Here is a 14988-nt window from a genome sequence, read left to right on the forward strand (position 1 = left end):
GAGGGAGCTTTACTCTGTATCTAACCTGTGCTGTACCTACTCTGGGAGTGTTGGGACAGTGTAGAGGGAGCTTTACTCTGTATCTAATCCCTGCTGTACCTGACCTAGGAATGCTTGATGTGGTAGCATAGAGGGCGCTTTAATCAGTTTCTAATCCATGCATTGACTAACCTGGGATTGTTTTAGCAGTGTGTTGTTTTGCTGAAATAGCAATTTCATGCATTGCCCTCACCCAGCACTATTGCAAAACAAAAATGACTGAGATTTGACTTTCATTTTCTCTTCACTATAGAATCCTACACCTGGGTGCAGAACTCCACTTAATACGAGACATGATGGACCCTTCCACTGAGGGCGGGATGAATGACTTCCTGCTTACTGCTCTTGACGTAAGTTAATATAGAAGGCACAGCCTATGTAGCAGCGATCCTTCCTGGTGGCACAAAGATAGGTGGAATTAATCAGCCCTCAATGTGAAGTTGGAGTGCCCCCAAATGAAACAAGGGATAACTTAGTGTACATTTTAAGCATTTAGTCCCACCATGGCAGTTTGAGAATTTGAATTCAGGATTAATAAAAAGCTGGTATCAGTTAAAGTGACCATGAAGCTGTCAGATTGTCGTTAAAAACTCAACTGATTCACTAACTTCCTTTAGGGAAGTAAACCTGCCGTCCTTATGCAGGGATCGGTGTTTGGGCCCCAACTATTCACAATCGATATCAATAATTTGGATGAGGGGACCAAATGTAATATTTCCAAGTTTGCTGATGACACAAAATTAGGTGGGAATGTGAGGAGGATGCAAAGAGGCTTCAAGGGAATATAAACAGGCTAAGTGAGTGGGCAACAACATGGCAGATGGAATATAATGTGGAAAAATGTGAAGTTATCCACTTTGGTAAGAAAAACAGAAATGCAGAGTATTTTTTAAATGGTGAGAGACTGGGAAATGTTGATGTTCAAAGGGACTTGGGTAACCTTGTACATGAGTCACTGAAAGCTAACATGCAGGTGCAGCAAGCAATTAGGAAGGCAAATGGCATGTTGGCCTTTATTACAAGAGGATTTGAGTACAGGAGTAAAGATGTCTTACTGCAATTATATAGGGCCTTGGTGAGACCGCACCCGGAGTATTGTGTACAATTTTGGTCTCCTAACCTAAGAAAGGATATACTTGCCATAGAAGGGAGTGCAACGAAGGTTCACCAGACTGATTTCTGGGATGGCGGGATTGTCGTATGAGGAATGATTGAGTAGACTGGGCCTGTATTCTCTAAAGTTTAGAAGAATGAGAGGTGATCTTATTGAAACATACAAAATTCTTGCAGGGCTTGACAGGGTAGATACAGGGAGGATGTTTCCCCTCGCTGGGGAGTCTAGAACCAGGGGTCACAGTCTCAGGATAAAGGGTAGGCCATTTAGGATTGAGATGAGGAGAAATTTCTTCACTCAAGGTGGTGATTCTTTGGAATTCTCCACCTCAGAGGGCTGTGGAGGTTCAGTCATTGAGTACATTCAAAACAGAGATCGATAGATTTCTAGATATTAAAGGCATCAAGGGATATGGGGACGGTGCAGGAAAATGGCGTTGTGGTAGAAGATCAGCCATGACCTTGTTGAATTGTGGAGCAGGCTCGAGGGGCCGGATGGCCTACTCCCGCTCCTATTTCTTAGACTAGACAGGATAAGAACATATGTGTGACTGCAGCAATGGCGTTGACTCTTAACTGCACTGAAAAGTGGCCTAGCAAGACACTCAGTAACAAATAGGGAAGGACAATAAATGCTGCCTTTGCCAGCGATGCCCACATTCCGAGAATGAATTTTTAAAAAGATGTATTCCACACTTTTTGTTCAAAAAGCAAAACAGCAGTTTGAGATGGGGGTGAGACAATATGTAAGCTCCTGGGGACAGAAATTGAGAAAGAAAGATTTACATTTATTTTAGTGCCTTATCATTTCTGAAACATCCCAAAGTGCTACATGTTACTTTGAAATGCAGTTACTGTTGTTATGTAAGCAAACATGGCAGCCATTTTACACACACAAGGTCCCATGAGCTTCAACGAGAAGAATAGCCAGTTAATCTTGTTGAGGGATGAAAGTTCTCCAGGAGAAATCTCTGCTCCTCTTTAAATAGTACCACAAGATCTTTAATGTCTATCTGAACAGCCAGATAGGATCTCTGTTTAATGACTTATGCAAAAGACATAATTTCTGACAATGCAGGACTCATTCAGAACTGCACCTGTTTTTGATTGAGGGAGAAGTGCTAGCCAGAACAACACTCTGCTCTTTTTTCAAGTCAGGCCATGGGATCCACCTGAACAGGTTTAACGTTTCATCCAAAAGACGGTACCTCTGACAATGCAGCACTCCCTCAGTACTGCACTGGAGTGTTTACCTACATTATGTGCTCAGGTTGGGGAGTGGGACTTGAACCCATGACTTTCTTACTCAGGCAAAAGTGAGCCACGTTAATAATATCAATGGCTCTAAAGACAAAACTGTTTACTAATATCATTTCTCCCCTCAAGACTGTGGGCTCGAGTCTCAATTCCTGGACTTGAGTAGGTAATGTAGACTAACAATCCAATTCAGTACAGAGGGTGTACTGCATTATCGGAGGTCCCATCCCCCTGTTTGTATGATTCAGAAGGACATTAAAGATCCCATGGCACGATTAGAAAAACGAGGAGTTTTGCTGTTCTTCTGGTCAATGTTCTTCCATCAACTAACACCACCAATAATAGATTATAGAATCATAGAATGGTTACAGCACGGAAGGAGGCCATTTGGCCCGTTGAGTCCGTGCTGGCACTCTGCAAGAGCAATCCAGTTAGTCCCACTCCCCCGCCCTATCCCTGTAGCCTTGCAAATTTTTCCCCTTCAAGTACTTACCCAATTCCCTTTTGAAAGCCACAACTGAATCTGCCTCTACCACCCCCTCAGGCAGTGCATTCCAGATCCCAACCACTCGCTGTGTAAAAAAAGTTGTTTTCTCATGTCGCCTTTGGTTCTTTTGACAATCACCTTAAATCTATGTCCTCTGGTTCTTGACCCCTCCACCAATGGGAAGTTTCTTTCTATTCTGTCCAGACCCTTCGTGATTTTGAACACTTCTATCAAATCTCCTCTCAACCTTCCCTGCTCTAAGGAGAACAACCCCAGCTTCTCCAATCTATCCATGTAACTGAAGTCCTTCATCCTTGGAACCATTCCAGTAAATCTTTTCTGCACCCTCTCTAAGGCCTTCACATCCTTCCTGAAGTGCGGTGGCCAGCATTGGACACAATACTCCAGTTGTGGTCGAACCAGTGTTTTATAAAGGTTCATCATAACCTCCTTGCATTTGTACTTTATCCCTCTATTTATAAAGCCCAGGACCCCGTATGCTCTTTTAACCGCTTTCTCAACCTGTCCTGCCACCTTCAACAATTTGTGCACGTATACCCTCAAATCGCTCTGTTCCTGCATCCCTTTTAGAATTATGCCCTCTAGTTTATATTAAATCATTCATCTCAGTCCCGTTTATAGGCTCTTGCTATAGTCAAAATAGCTGCCACATTTATTTGCCTACATAACAGCCACTGCATTTCAAAGTAATTCACTATGTGAAGTAAAAAGAAAAAGACTTGCATTTATATGGGGCCTTTCACGACCTTAGGACATGCCAAAGTGCTTTATAACCAATGAAGTACGTTTTTGAAGTGTAGTCACTGTTGCAATGTAGGAAAAGTGACAGCCAATTTGCACAGAGATAGGTCCCATAAACAGCAATGAAATAGATGAACCAGATCATCTGTTTTAGGTGTTGGTGAGGGATAAATGTTGATTAGGACACTGGGGTGAACTCCCTGCCCGAACAATACCGTGGGATCTTTAACATCCACCTGAGGGGGCAGACGGGGTGTCGGTTTAACATCATCCAAAAGACAGCACCCCCAACAGTGCAGCACTCCCTCAGTACAACAGTGAAGTGCCAGCCTGGATTATGTGCTCAAGTCTCTGGAGTTGGACTTGAACCCATGACCTCTGACTCCAAGGCGAGAATGCTATCACTGAGCAAAGGTTAAATTTTGGGACATTTCTCAGGGGCTCGGTATAAGTGTAATTTTCTTTTTAAATGGATCGCTGTTGCTTTAGGCTGTTACAGACAATCTTCTAACTACATCATCTTGTTACGTTGCAGTCTTGCTACCAGCACATTCAGAAAGAGGAACTACGGTCCAGGCGTTTGCCTAGATGATGTCTAATGACCCAAAGGGAATGCAAGATGAACAACACTACAAATTCAGCAAGAAAATTGGATGCACTTATATAATAGTTATAGGAGAGCAGGACCTCCACCAGCACTTCATATGATGTGTAAATAGTATCAGGCAAAATCTGACCGACTGGGGGAAGGTCCTTCAGACTTGAAGTTTTGCTCCAAGTGGCGCCGCCTCAACAGCAGAAAAGACTCGCAATAAATTTTGCTCAACTGTAAGTACGAGATGGGGATAGGATACCAAGAAATGAAAGACAATGTTTGGAAGATGGGAAGAAATGAGGCAATAATTGATTCAAAAATGGCAACATTAATGTCTTCCATTTTATTTTTGGAGAAAGTGAATGTGTCTGTAACTGTTCTCAATTCAAGAGTCAGCTCCTGAACTCCTCACCCTGGAAGAGGAGTGTTATTTCAGCTATGCTACAGAAACAACCAATCCGTTAAGCAGCTTCCACTTCTCAGTGATGCAAAAGTGACAGTTTATCTTTCAGAATCAGGTCCTGATCTGACCTAATAAAGTACAGCAGTGTAGTGGTTATGCTACTGGATTAGTAATCAATGGCCTGGACTAATAATAATAATGAGTGACCATGAACTGACATAAAAACCCAACTGATTTACTAATGTCCTTTAGGGAAGGAAACCTGCTGTCCTTACCCAGTTTGGCCTATATATGATTTCAGTCCCACACCAACGTGGTTGACTCTTCATTGCCCTCTAAATTTGCTCTCGGGATGTGGGCATCGCTGGCAAATTGCCCATCTCTGTGGCCCTGAGAAGGTGGTGGGCAATAAACACCAGGCAACTAGAGATGGGCAATAAATGCCAGCCCTGCCACCACTGCCCACCTCCTGAGAATAAATAAATTAAAAGAATCCAGGGTTCTATCTCCTTGCCAAGAGTGCAATTCACAGTCTGCAGTAGGAATTGGGTGCTACTACTTGCAAACGGCGCAGAGCAGCTACCAGTAGCGCACTATAACTGCAAAATAATCCTCCAGAGCACTGAAGAATGCTGTGAAGCCCATCTGCTAATGATGCATTGAAATCTTCGTATAAATCAATCACAATTCACAAAGTGGAGTACACCCTCATTGAAATGGTCTTGTGGATAGAGTTTTAGAATGTGGAGTTCGGATGAAGATCATAAACCTTTCAATGTTTGCATTTGTGGTTTCCATCATGTCCTCTGAATCCATCAGTTGAGTTGTAGTCTTCAGTTGCCTTCTGCTGCACTGATCATCATCTGGCATTGGCACAGAATTTGAGGCATTGGAATCCTAGATGAAAGCCAAGGCCAATGCTGCAGGAGATCAGCCAAATTGAAGAGTAGGAGAGAAGATGAGACAAATCAAGTAACTAGCTTTGTAGCTAAAAGGGATTGTGTTGTAGTTGCTGTGTATATGTTGTCAATGTTTTTTCTATACTTGCTGCAATGTGGGAGGAAAATGGTGGCTTCAGTAAAGGTGATGGGAATTTGCAGAAAGCAAGTGCGATTGTAGGGGACATAGGCTTGTGTGTGAGGGAGATACGTAGTTCTAGGGAGATAGTGTTCTGGTCTAATAAAGATAGTCAGTTTTTCCTCTTCATTCTTGGGAATCCTAGGTGAAGGGTCAAAGCTAATGCTGTAGGAGAGAAGATGAGACAAATCAAGTAAATAAGCTTGGGCTTTAAAAGGCTATAATTTGTGGGAGGAAGAGAAGACTAAGGGAGGTAAGAAGTTCCATAGTTTAGAGGTCCTGGGAAAGAATAAGTTGGAGTGAGAGATGGTGCAATGACTCTCCTAGGTATACAAGTGTGATGGCCAAATATTGGACAAGAGGTCATCTTTTTAGTGTTACTGAGTGGAGGTGGAACTTCCAGAGATTGGGAATAGGCCCCAAATTTTCCTGAGTGTAGCTGTAACGCCATCTCCCTTACGTGTTCTAATCTGATTTAAATACATTGTTGTGCGTTCACTCCCATCGAGTTTCCGAGTACAAGGAGCGTACCTTGAAACCAAAATAGCTGGGCAGATTATTCCTGTTTATTTATACCAGCAGTATGGGAGTGATTTCCATGGGGGAAGCCGGGGGGTCTCCCCCCTCATTCACTGTAACTTCAGAAGAGCCACAGAAACCATGGCAACACTGTCATTTCTCAGGGTTACCAGAGCTCGGTGGACCAGCAGGAGAATGTCTGTGCAAATTTACCCTCTACATGTACAGCAGGCGATGAGAGTGGTACAATTAGTTGACTATTTCAGTCCTCCATTGTTTTACTTCAGAGGATTAGTTATCTGGTGGTGGACCAAAATAGCATTTCCTTTTTTAACAAAACATCACTAATAGCCTGGATAGCATGATGTATAGGCACGCTATCCCTTCACTCCTTAAACCCAAGCCAAGATTGAAATGCTCCTCGCAGGTGGTTGTAAGGATCCTAAGTGGGATAGTGCAGTGGATTAAATCCCTTGGCAGACGTCAGCTGTGGCTCAGTGGTAGTACTCTTGCCTCGGTGTCAGATGGTTGTGGGTTCAAGTTCCACTCCAGGAGCCAGCGTGGATACCTACCCAAAACGGTGGAGTTTAAGTATTCAGAGCCAATGCTCAGGGTTCATAACACATTAGTCAGATGTCACTTGGAGTACTGTGCACAATTTTGGTTGACACACTTCAAAAGGGACATAGATGCATTGAGGAGGCTGCAGAGAACAGTAACTAGAATAACCTTAACTGAAAAGGGGAAGCATAATAGAGAAGCTTAAACTCTACAAGCTAGAGTGAAAAATATTACAGGAACATCTCTGATATATTAAATGGCATATATAAGGTGAACTGAGAATATTGGTTGGTCAGTCAGGCCTGTAGGATGAAAGAACATAAATTACTGAAAAATAAATTTATAACTGTTCTTTAGAGGAAAAACATCTCTACTCAAAGGGCAATAGATATTTGGGATAATCTAACAGGTGAGGTTTGGAGGCGAACGTTGAGGGAGTTCAAGATGCAGTTGGATCCCAGGCTGGGGGAGTTAGAGATCAGTGGAGGGAGGCCAGGTGATTGAGACCACCAGCAGGACGAGCCCTGCAGACTGGATGGCCGTTCCTCATCCTTGTGCTATGTGCGGTTAGCCTTGGACCTTCATCTAAATTTTGCAACTTAAATAAAGGTGAGTTTACATCATTGGACTGTTAGGGGTCAAAAATATATATCTCAGCACTGTACAAATTTAGTATTGCACTAGTTGCAAGGGGGAATCAGTTTATACAATGTGTGGAATATCACGTAAATAGTGTACCGTAAAGAGGTGAGCACTGAGTTCCCTCTCTCAAATTCAAAGACCCAGATCTGCTCCGATGAGTTCCTTTTGCTAGGGTGAAACAGAAGGGCCTGTTGGTTGCCCTTCCCATTCCTGCACTTTCATTTCAAATGAATCTACAACCCACTCTAATTTTACAGGTCATTAGCAGGGACGGCTCAGTCACCTTACTGTAGGGTGTGCATCTGCCTGCAATTGGAACAAACAAGGCTAAGGGAATTAACAAATGACAGAATATGTTTGTATATTATGCCTTTGTAACCAAATATTTTAATGTTTATAGGTGTTACAGATTATATTATCTTGAAATAAATTTTTTCACTTTGATCAGCCCTGAACTTGGTTTGTCCTCTGTATTTAAACAGTACATCACTGGGAAGGTGGTGGAGTCCTCTGTTCCTTTTAAGCAATAAAACAAATTGGAGCAAATGTATCCTGATTCTTGACTGCTCCTTTTGTTTCTTTCTGAATACAGTTCCTTCTTCTCATTCCCATAATAGGATTATAGATTGTCACTTGATTATCAGATTGTTTGATACGGGAGGGAATCTAGGCCAAGCCTGTTCTTGTCCGCAATTGATATTCACGCTCTATTTCTAGTGACTCTCTTGAAAAGTTACCAGGGGTGGAAATCCTGGCTGATTCTCCCCACTTTGTGTGCTGCCCCCTCCTTTTATATTCAGCGTTGGGCAGCGGTCCCCTTCGGCGGTCTAGGCCCTGCTGTGTGACAAAGACCCTGAGGGGCAGGACTCCAGTCCCAGCCTTGATGGCTGCATTCAACTCCCAGCCATACGACATGGAGATTCCGAGTGCTGATACACGAGTCCAGCTGCCTACATTTACTGAAACGGGCAGTCTTAATGCAAGGGTTATTCTTGGACCCAAGTGTCTCCATGATGCACTTGAACATCAGCACTGAGAATGTCCTCAAGGCTTCTCCCGCTTCACCACATAACTTTGGCAGAAAACCAGTTTAAGAACAGAAACGGGGTTTCAGCCAACATTACAGCAGCAAAGCTGGAGAAACCCCAGTGCGGGTTTCTAATACTCTGAATGCTCCCCATGTAGAGCTGTGTTGTAACCATTGGTTATACTCTTTTAATCAAGAAGCACCCAAAAAGGTTTTTTTTAAAAAAGCATATGCTGGAAATTCGAAACAAAAACAAAGCACAGGAACTCGAAACAGTGGTTCAATCAGCATTTGAAAGGGAAAAGAGACAGTAAGATTGTCAAGATGGGTCCACATCCAAAACATTACCTCCCCTTGCTCTTTCACATGATGTGGAGATGCCGGTGATGGACTGGGGTTGACAATTGTAAACAATTTTACAACACCAAGTTATAGTCCAGCAATTTTATTTTAAATTCACAAGCTTTCGGAGGCTTCCTCCTTCGTCAGGTAAATGTTCAGGAGCTCCTTGAAGCCTACGCATTTATACATCACAGAACAATACATGGTGTTTACAGACTGCCCCTGCAACTGCCCGTTGCCAAGGCAATCACCGTGTTCAGACAGAGAGGTGTCACCTGCAGAACCCCCGAATACACATTCAACAAAAAAACAAACAGGAAAAAAAAACAGAGAGAGGCAGAAACATCCGGAAGGCAGAGAAAGCCAGCAAATGACCCATTATATTAAAAACAGATAACATTTGTTCGCTGGTGGGGTAACGTGTAGCGTGACATGAACCCAAGATCCCGGATCTTGGGTTCATGTCACGCTACACGTTACCCCACCAGCGAACAAATGTTATCTGTTTTTAATATAATGGGTCATTTGCTGGCTTTCTCTGCCTTCCGGATGTTTCTGCCTCTCTCTGTTTTTTTTTCCTGTTTGTTTTTTTGTTGAATGTGTATTCGGGGGTTCTGCAGGTGACACCTCTCTGTCTGAACACGGTGATTGCCTTGGCAACGGGCAGTTGCAGGGGCAGTCTGTAAACACCATGTATTGTTCTGTGATGTATAAATGCGTAGGCTTCAAGGAGCTCCTGAACATTTACCTGACGAAGGAGGAAGCCTCCGAAAGCTTGTGAATTTAAAATAAAATTGCTGGACTATAACTTGGTGTTGTAAAATTGTTTACAACTTTCACATGATGACAGCACCACTGTGTACTCCAGCATTTTTACTGTGCTCTGAAAAAAGATACTCTTTTTACTGTGCTCCCAGCAGGAGCCCTTATTGGAGGGAGTGTGGGAATCTGGACTGCAATGTTGGAGGCCTGTTTCCAATCCACACTCCCTCAGAGCAATGTTTTCCCACTGTGCCTGCAAGAAGGTGCAATTAGTCCCACTCTTCAAACCAGGCTTGAAAATATGTATACCAAATAATATGGATCTTTCACTATAAAACTTTATTTCAAACAATTATAATATAATTTTTCAACTTTCTACTCTATATAAATAAAACATATGAAATAACCATTGCACAAAATTTGCAGGGCTTCCTTTCTATAACCTCTTGCATGAACCATTCCTGTTAATTCAAATTATTAGTGCCCAGTTTCTCCTCCTCCTGACAATCTGTCAGCTTCATGGTCACTTTTACTGGTACCAGCTTTTCATTTCCAATCTGATTTCAAATTCTTGACAATCTCTGGATTACCAGTACAGTAACATAACCACTCCACTACCCTAGTCCTTCTGTTTTCACCCCATGTCCTCCTGTGGGCTTCCAACAGGATGTGATGCTGGTTGGTTATTTCCCTCCCTTCCTAAACCTAAGGGTACTTAGGAATCCCTCCTTTAATAGCAAAAGTTGGTTTGCAAGAAATGCAATTAGATAGGGCTCTGGGGAGACCATATCCAGAGTACTGTGTACAGTTTTGGTCTCCTTACCCAAGGAAGGATATACTTGCCTTAGAGGGGGTGCAACAAAGGTTCACTAGATAGATTCCTGGGATGAGAGGATTGTCCTATGAGGAGAGACTGAATAAAATGGGCCTATATTCTCTGGATTTTAGAAGAATGAGAGGTGATCTCATTGAAAAGTATAAAATTCTTAGAGGGCTTGACAGGGTAGATGCCGAGAGGCTGTTTCCCCAGGCTGGAGAGTCTAGAATTAGCCTCAAGATAAGGGGTCAGCCATTTAGGACTAAGATGAGGAAACATTCCTTCACTAAGAGGGTTGTGAATCTTTGGAATTCTCTACCCCAGAGGGCTGTGGATGCTCAGTTGTTTGAATATATTCAAGACTGAGATTGATAGATTTTTGGACACGAAGGGATAGGGCAGGAAAGTGGAGTTGAGGTCGAAGATCAGCCATGATCCTGTTGAATGGCGGAGCAGGCTCTTGGGGCCGTATGGCCTACTCCTGCTCTTATTTATGTTAAATAACACAAAGTAGAATATTACGATAAGGCAGCATCCATCACCTCTTTAATCTCATGCAGCAGGTCCTCTGGACGAGGATACAGTAAGTCTGTGTCGAGTCTAATGAAGTCCTCATTGGTGAGCATTGAAGTCAGGAGATCTTCAGTCCTGTGTAAATCGAACATGGCGTGGCACGGTCCAAGCATAGACAGTTCCGCGGGGAATATGTTGCTATGGAGTGCCCAGTCTCCTGCAGTAGCGTCCAGTACTGCCATCCTATTTTTAGCAATTATTTTTAGAAAGGTGTAGAATTCATGGTAGTCGATGCCTGTGCACGATTTCAAGATGATCTGCAGCAAAAAAAACAAGCCAGATAGTGCTCACCAGAGGGAATAAATGGTTTTAAAATTCTGAGTTTTGGAGAAGCTGTTCTACTCATTAACACAGTGCCAGGGAAATTGAATATTTTATGTTTTCATTCGTTCAACATCAAGCACACTCAGGTCAAATACAAGTAAAGCCCCCTCCATACTGCCCCATCACCCACTCCCAGGGCAGGTACAGCACGGGTTAGATACAGAGTAAAGCTCCTTCTATACTGCCCCATCAAACGCTCCCAGGTCAGGTACAGAATGGACACAAAGTGAATCGTAGTATCCTCAAGCACTCCCAAGTCAGATGCAGGAGGGATTAGCTTTATTTTTTAATTCATTCATGGGATGTGGGTGTCGCTTGTGAGGCCAGCACTTATTGCCCATCCCTAATTGCCCTTGAGAAGGTGGTGGTGAGCCACCGCCTTGAACCGCTGCAGTCCGTGTGGTCACGGTTCTCCCACAGTGCTGTCAGGGAGGGAGTTCCAGGATTTTGACCCAGCGACGATGAAGGAACGGCGATATATTTCCAAGTCGGGATGGTGTGTGACTTGGAGGGGAACGTGCAGGTGGTGGTGTTCCCGTGTGCCTGCTGCTCTTGTCCTTCAAGGTGGTAGAGGTCGCGGGTTTGGGAGGTGCTGTCGAAGAAGCCTTGGAGAGTTGCAGCAGTGCATACTGTGGATGGTACACACTGCAGCCACTGTGCACCGGTGGTGAAGGGAGTGAATGTTTAGGGTGGTGGATGGAGTGCCAATCAAGCAGGCTGCTTTATCTTGGATGGTGTTGAGCTTCTTGAGTGTTGTTGGAGCTGCACTCATCCAAGCAAGTGGACAGTATTCCATCACACTCCTGACTTGTGCCTTGTAGATGGTGGAAAGGCTTTGGGGAGTCAGGAGGTGAGTCACTCGCCGCAGAATACCCAGCCTCTGACCTGCTCTCGTAGCCACAGTATTTATATGGCTGGTCCAGTTAAGTTTCTGGTCAATGGTGACCCCCAGGATGTTGATGGTGGGGGATTCGGCGATGGTAATGCCGTTGAATGTCAAGGGGAGGTGGTTAGACTCTCTCTTGTTGGAGGTGGTTATTGCCTGGCACGAATGTTACTTGCCACTTATGAGCCCAAGCCTGGATGTTGTCCAGGTCCTGCTGCATGCGGGCTCGGACGGCTTCATTATTTGAGGGGTTGCAAATGGAACTGAACACTGTGCAATCATCAGCGAACATCCCCATTTCTGACCTTATGATGGAGGGAAGGTAATTGATGAAGCAGCTGAAGATGGTTGGGCCTAGGACACTGCCCTGTGGAACTCCTGCAGCAATGTCCTGGGGCTGAGATGATTGGCCTCCAACAACCACTACCATCTTCCTTTGTGCTAGGTATGACTCCAGCCACTGGAGAGTTTTCCCCCGATTCCCATTGACTTCGATTTTACGAGGGTGGCTCCTTGGTGCCACACTCGGTGAAATGCTGCCTTGATGTCAAGGGCAGTCACTCTCACCTCACCTCTGGAATTCAGCTCTTTTGTCTGTGTTTGGACCAAGGCTGTAATGAGGTCTGGAGCCGAGTGGTCCTGGCGGAACCCAAACTGAGCATCGGTGAGCAGGTTATTGGTGAGTAAGTGCCATTTGATAGCACTGTTGACGACACCTTCCATCACTTTACTGATGATTGAGAGTAGACTGATGGGGCAGTAATTGGCCGGATTAGATTTGTCCTGCTTTTTGTGGACAGGACATACCTGGGCAATTTTCCACATTGTCGGGTAGATGCCAGTGTTATAGCTGTACTGGAACAGCTTGGCTAGAGGCGCAGCTAGTTCTGGAGTACAAGTCTTCAGCACTACAGCCGGGATGTTGTCGGGGCCCATAGCCTTTGCTGTATCCAGTGCACTCAGCCGTTTCTTGATATCACGTGGAGTGAATCGAATTGGCTGAAGACTGGCTTCTGTGATGGTGGGGATATCGGGAGGAGGCCGAGATGGATCATCCACTCGGCACTTCTGGCCGAAGATGGTTGCAAACGCTTCAGACTTGTCTTATGCACTCACGTGCTGGACTCCGCCAGCATTGAGGATGGGGATGTTTGCAGAGCCTCCTCCTCCCGTTAGTTGTTTAATTGTCCACCACCATTCATGACTGGATGTGGCAGGACTGCAGAGCTTTGATCTGATCCGTTGGTTGTGGAATCGCTTAGCTCTATCTATAGCATGTTGCTTCCGCTGTTCAGCATACATGTAGTCCTGAGTTGTAGCTTCACCAGGTTGGCACCTCATTTTTTGGTACGCCTGGTGCTGCTCCTGGCACGCTCTTCTACACTCCTCATTGAACCAGGGTTGGTAATGGTAGAGTAAGGAATATGCCGGGCCATGAGGTTACAGATTGTGCTGGAATACAATTCTGCTGCTGCTGATGGCCCACATCTCCTCATGGATGCCCAGTTTTGAGCTGCTAGATCTGTTCTAAATCTATCCCATTTAGCACGGTGATAGTGCCACACAAAACATTGGATGGATCCTCAGTGCGCAGACGGGACTTTGTCTCCATGAGGACTGTGCGGTGGTCACTCCTACCAATACTGTCATGGACAGATGCAATTGCGACAGGTACATTGGTGCGGACGAGGTCAAGTAAGTTTTTCCCTCGTGTTGGTTCGCTCACCACCTGCCGCAGGCCCAGTCTGGCAGCTATGTCCTTCAGGACTCGGCCAGCTCGGTCAGTAGTGGTGCTACCGAGCCACTCTCGGTGATGGACATTGAAGTCCCCTACCCAGAGTACATTTTCTGCCCTTGCTACCCTCAGTGCTTCCTCCAAGTGGTGCTCAACATGGAGGAGGACTGATTCATCAGCTGAGGGAGGACGGTAGGTGGTAATCAGCAGGAGGTTTCCTTGCCCATGTTTGACGTGATGCCATGAGATTTCATGGGGTCCAGAGTCAATGTTGAGGACTCCCCGGGCTACTCCCTCCTGACTGTATATCACTGTACCACCACCTCTGGTCGGTCTGTCCTGCCGGTGGGACAGGACATACCCAGGGATGGTGATGGAAGAGTCTGGGACGTTGGCTGAAAGGTATGATTCTGTGAGTATGGCTATGTCAGGCTGTTGCTTGACTAGTCTGTGGGACAGCTCTCCCAATTTCGGCACAAGTCCCCAGATGTTAGTGAGGAGGACTTTGCAGGGTCGACTGGGCTTGGTTTGCCGTTGTCGTGTCCGGTGACTAGTGGTCTGATGCCGGGTGGTCTGTCCGGTTTTATTCTTATTTTGACTTTTCGTAGCGAGATTTTACAACTGAGTGGCTTGCTCGGCCATTTCAGAGGACAATTAAGAATCAACCACATTGCTGTGGGTCTGGAGTCACACATAGGCCAGACCGGGTAAGGACGGCAGGTTTCTTTCCCTAAAGGTCATTAGTGAACCAGATGGGTTTTTACGACAATCCGGTAGTTTCATGGCCACCATTACTGATACTAGTATTTTAATTCCAGATTTTTATTTAATTAATTGAATTTAATTAATTGAATTTAAATTCGCCAACTGCCGTGGCAGGATTTGAACTCATGACTCCGGATTTTTTGTTCAGGCCTCTGGTTTACTAGTCCAGTAACATAACCACTATGCTACCATACCCATCATGGTTAACATGGCTGCTGGACGATGTCCCGCCCAGAAAGGGCAGCAAGTGGGTGGGAAGTGACCTCCAGACTCGCTGATATTGTGCACCGATGTCCACTTAC

At 44.9% G+C, this 14988-nt stretch overlaps 2 protein-coding genes across 2 annotated transcripts in view; one reads left to right on the top strand and one right to left on the bottom strand.

Annotated features, from left to right (window-relative positions):
* The window catches only part of LOC137311965 (ALS2 C-terminal-like protein), a 134920-nt gene extending 127018 nt beyond the window's left edge, over positions 1–7902 (top strand). Inside the window, exons 27-28 of the mRNA XM_067978779.1 lie at positions 293–389; positions 4194–7902. Coding sequence (XP_067834880.1) covers positions 293–389; positions 4194–4250 — 154 coding nt within the window. The 3' untranslated portion in view covers positions 4251–7902. The remainder of the gene's footprint in view (positions 1–292; positions 390–4193) is intronic.
* Positions 7903–9906: 2004 nt separating this feature from the next.
* jmjd4 (jumonji domain containing 4) overlaps positions 9907–14988 on the bottom strand; it is a 28906-nt gene continuing 23824 nt past the window's right edge. Inside the window, exon 6 of the mRNA XM_067978790.1 lies at positions 9907–11233. Within this exon, the coding sequence (XP_067834891.1) occupies positions 10922–11233 (312 nt within the window). The 3' untranslated portion in view covers positions 9907–10921. The remainder of the gene's footprint in view (positions 11234–14988) is intronic.

Source organism: Heptranchias perlo, chromosome 3 (assembly GCF_035084215.1).
Source record: "Heptranchias perlo isolate sHepPer1 chromosome 3, sHepPer1.hap1, whole genome shotgun sequence".
In the NCBI taxonomy this organism is placed as follows: domain Eukaryota; kingdom Metazoa; phylum Chordata; class Chondrichthyes; order Hexanchiformes; family Hexanchidae; genus Heptranchias; species Heptranchias perlo.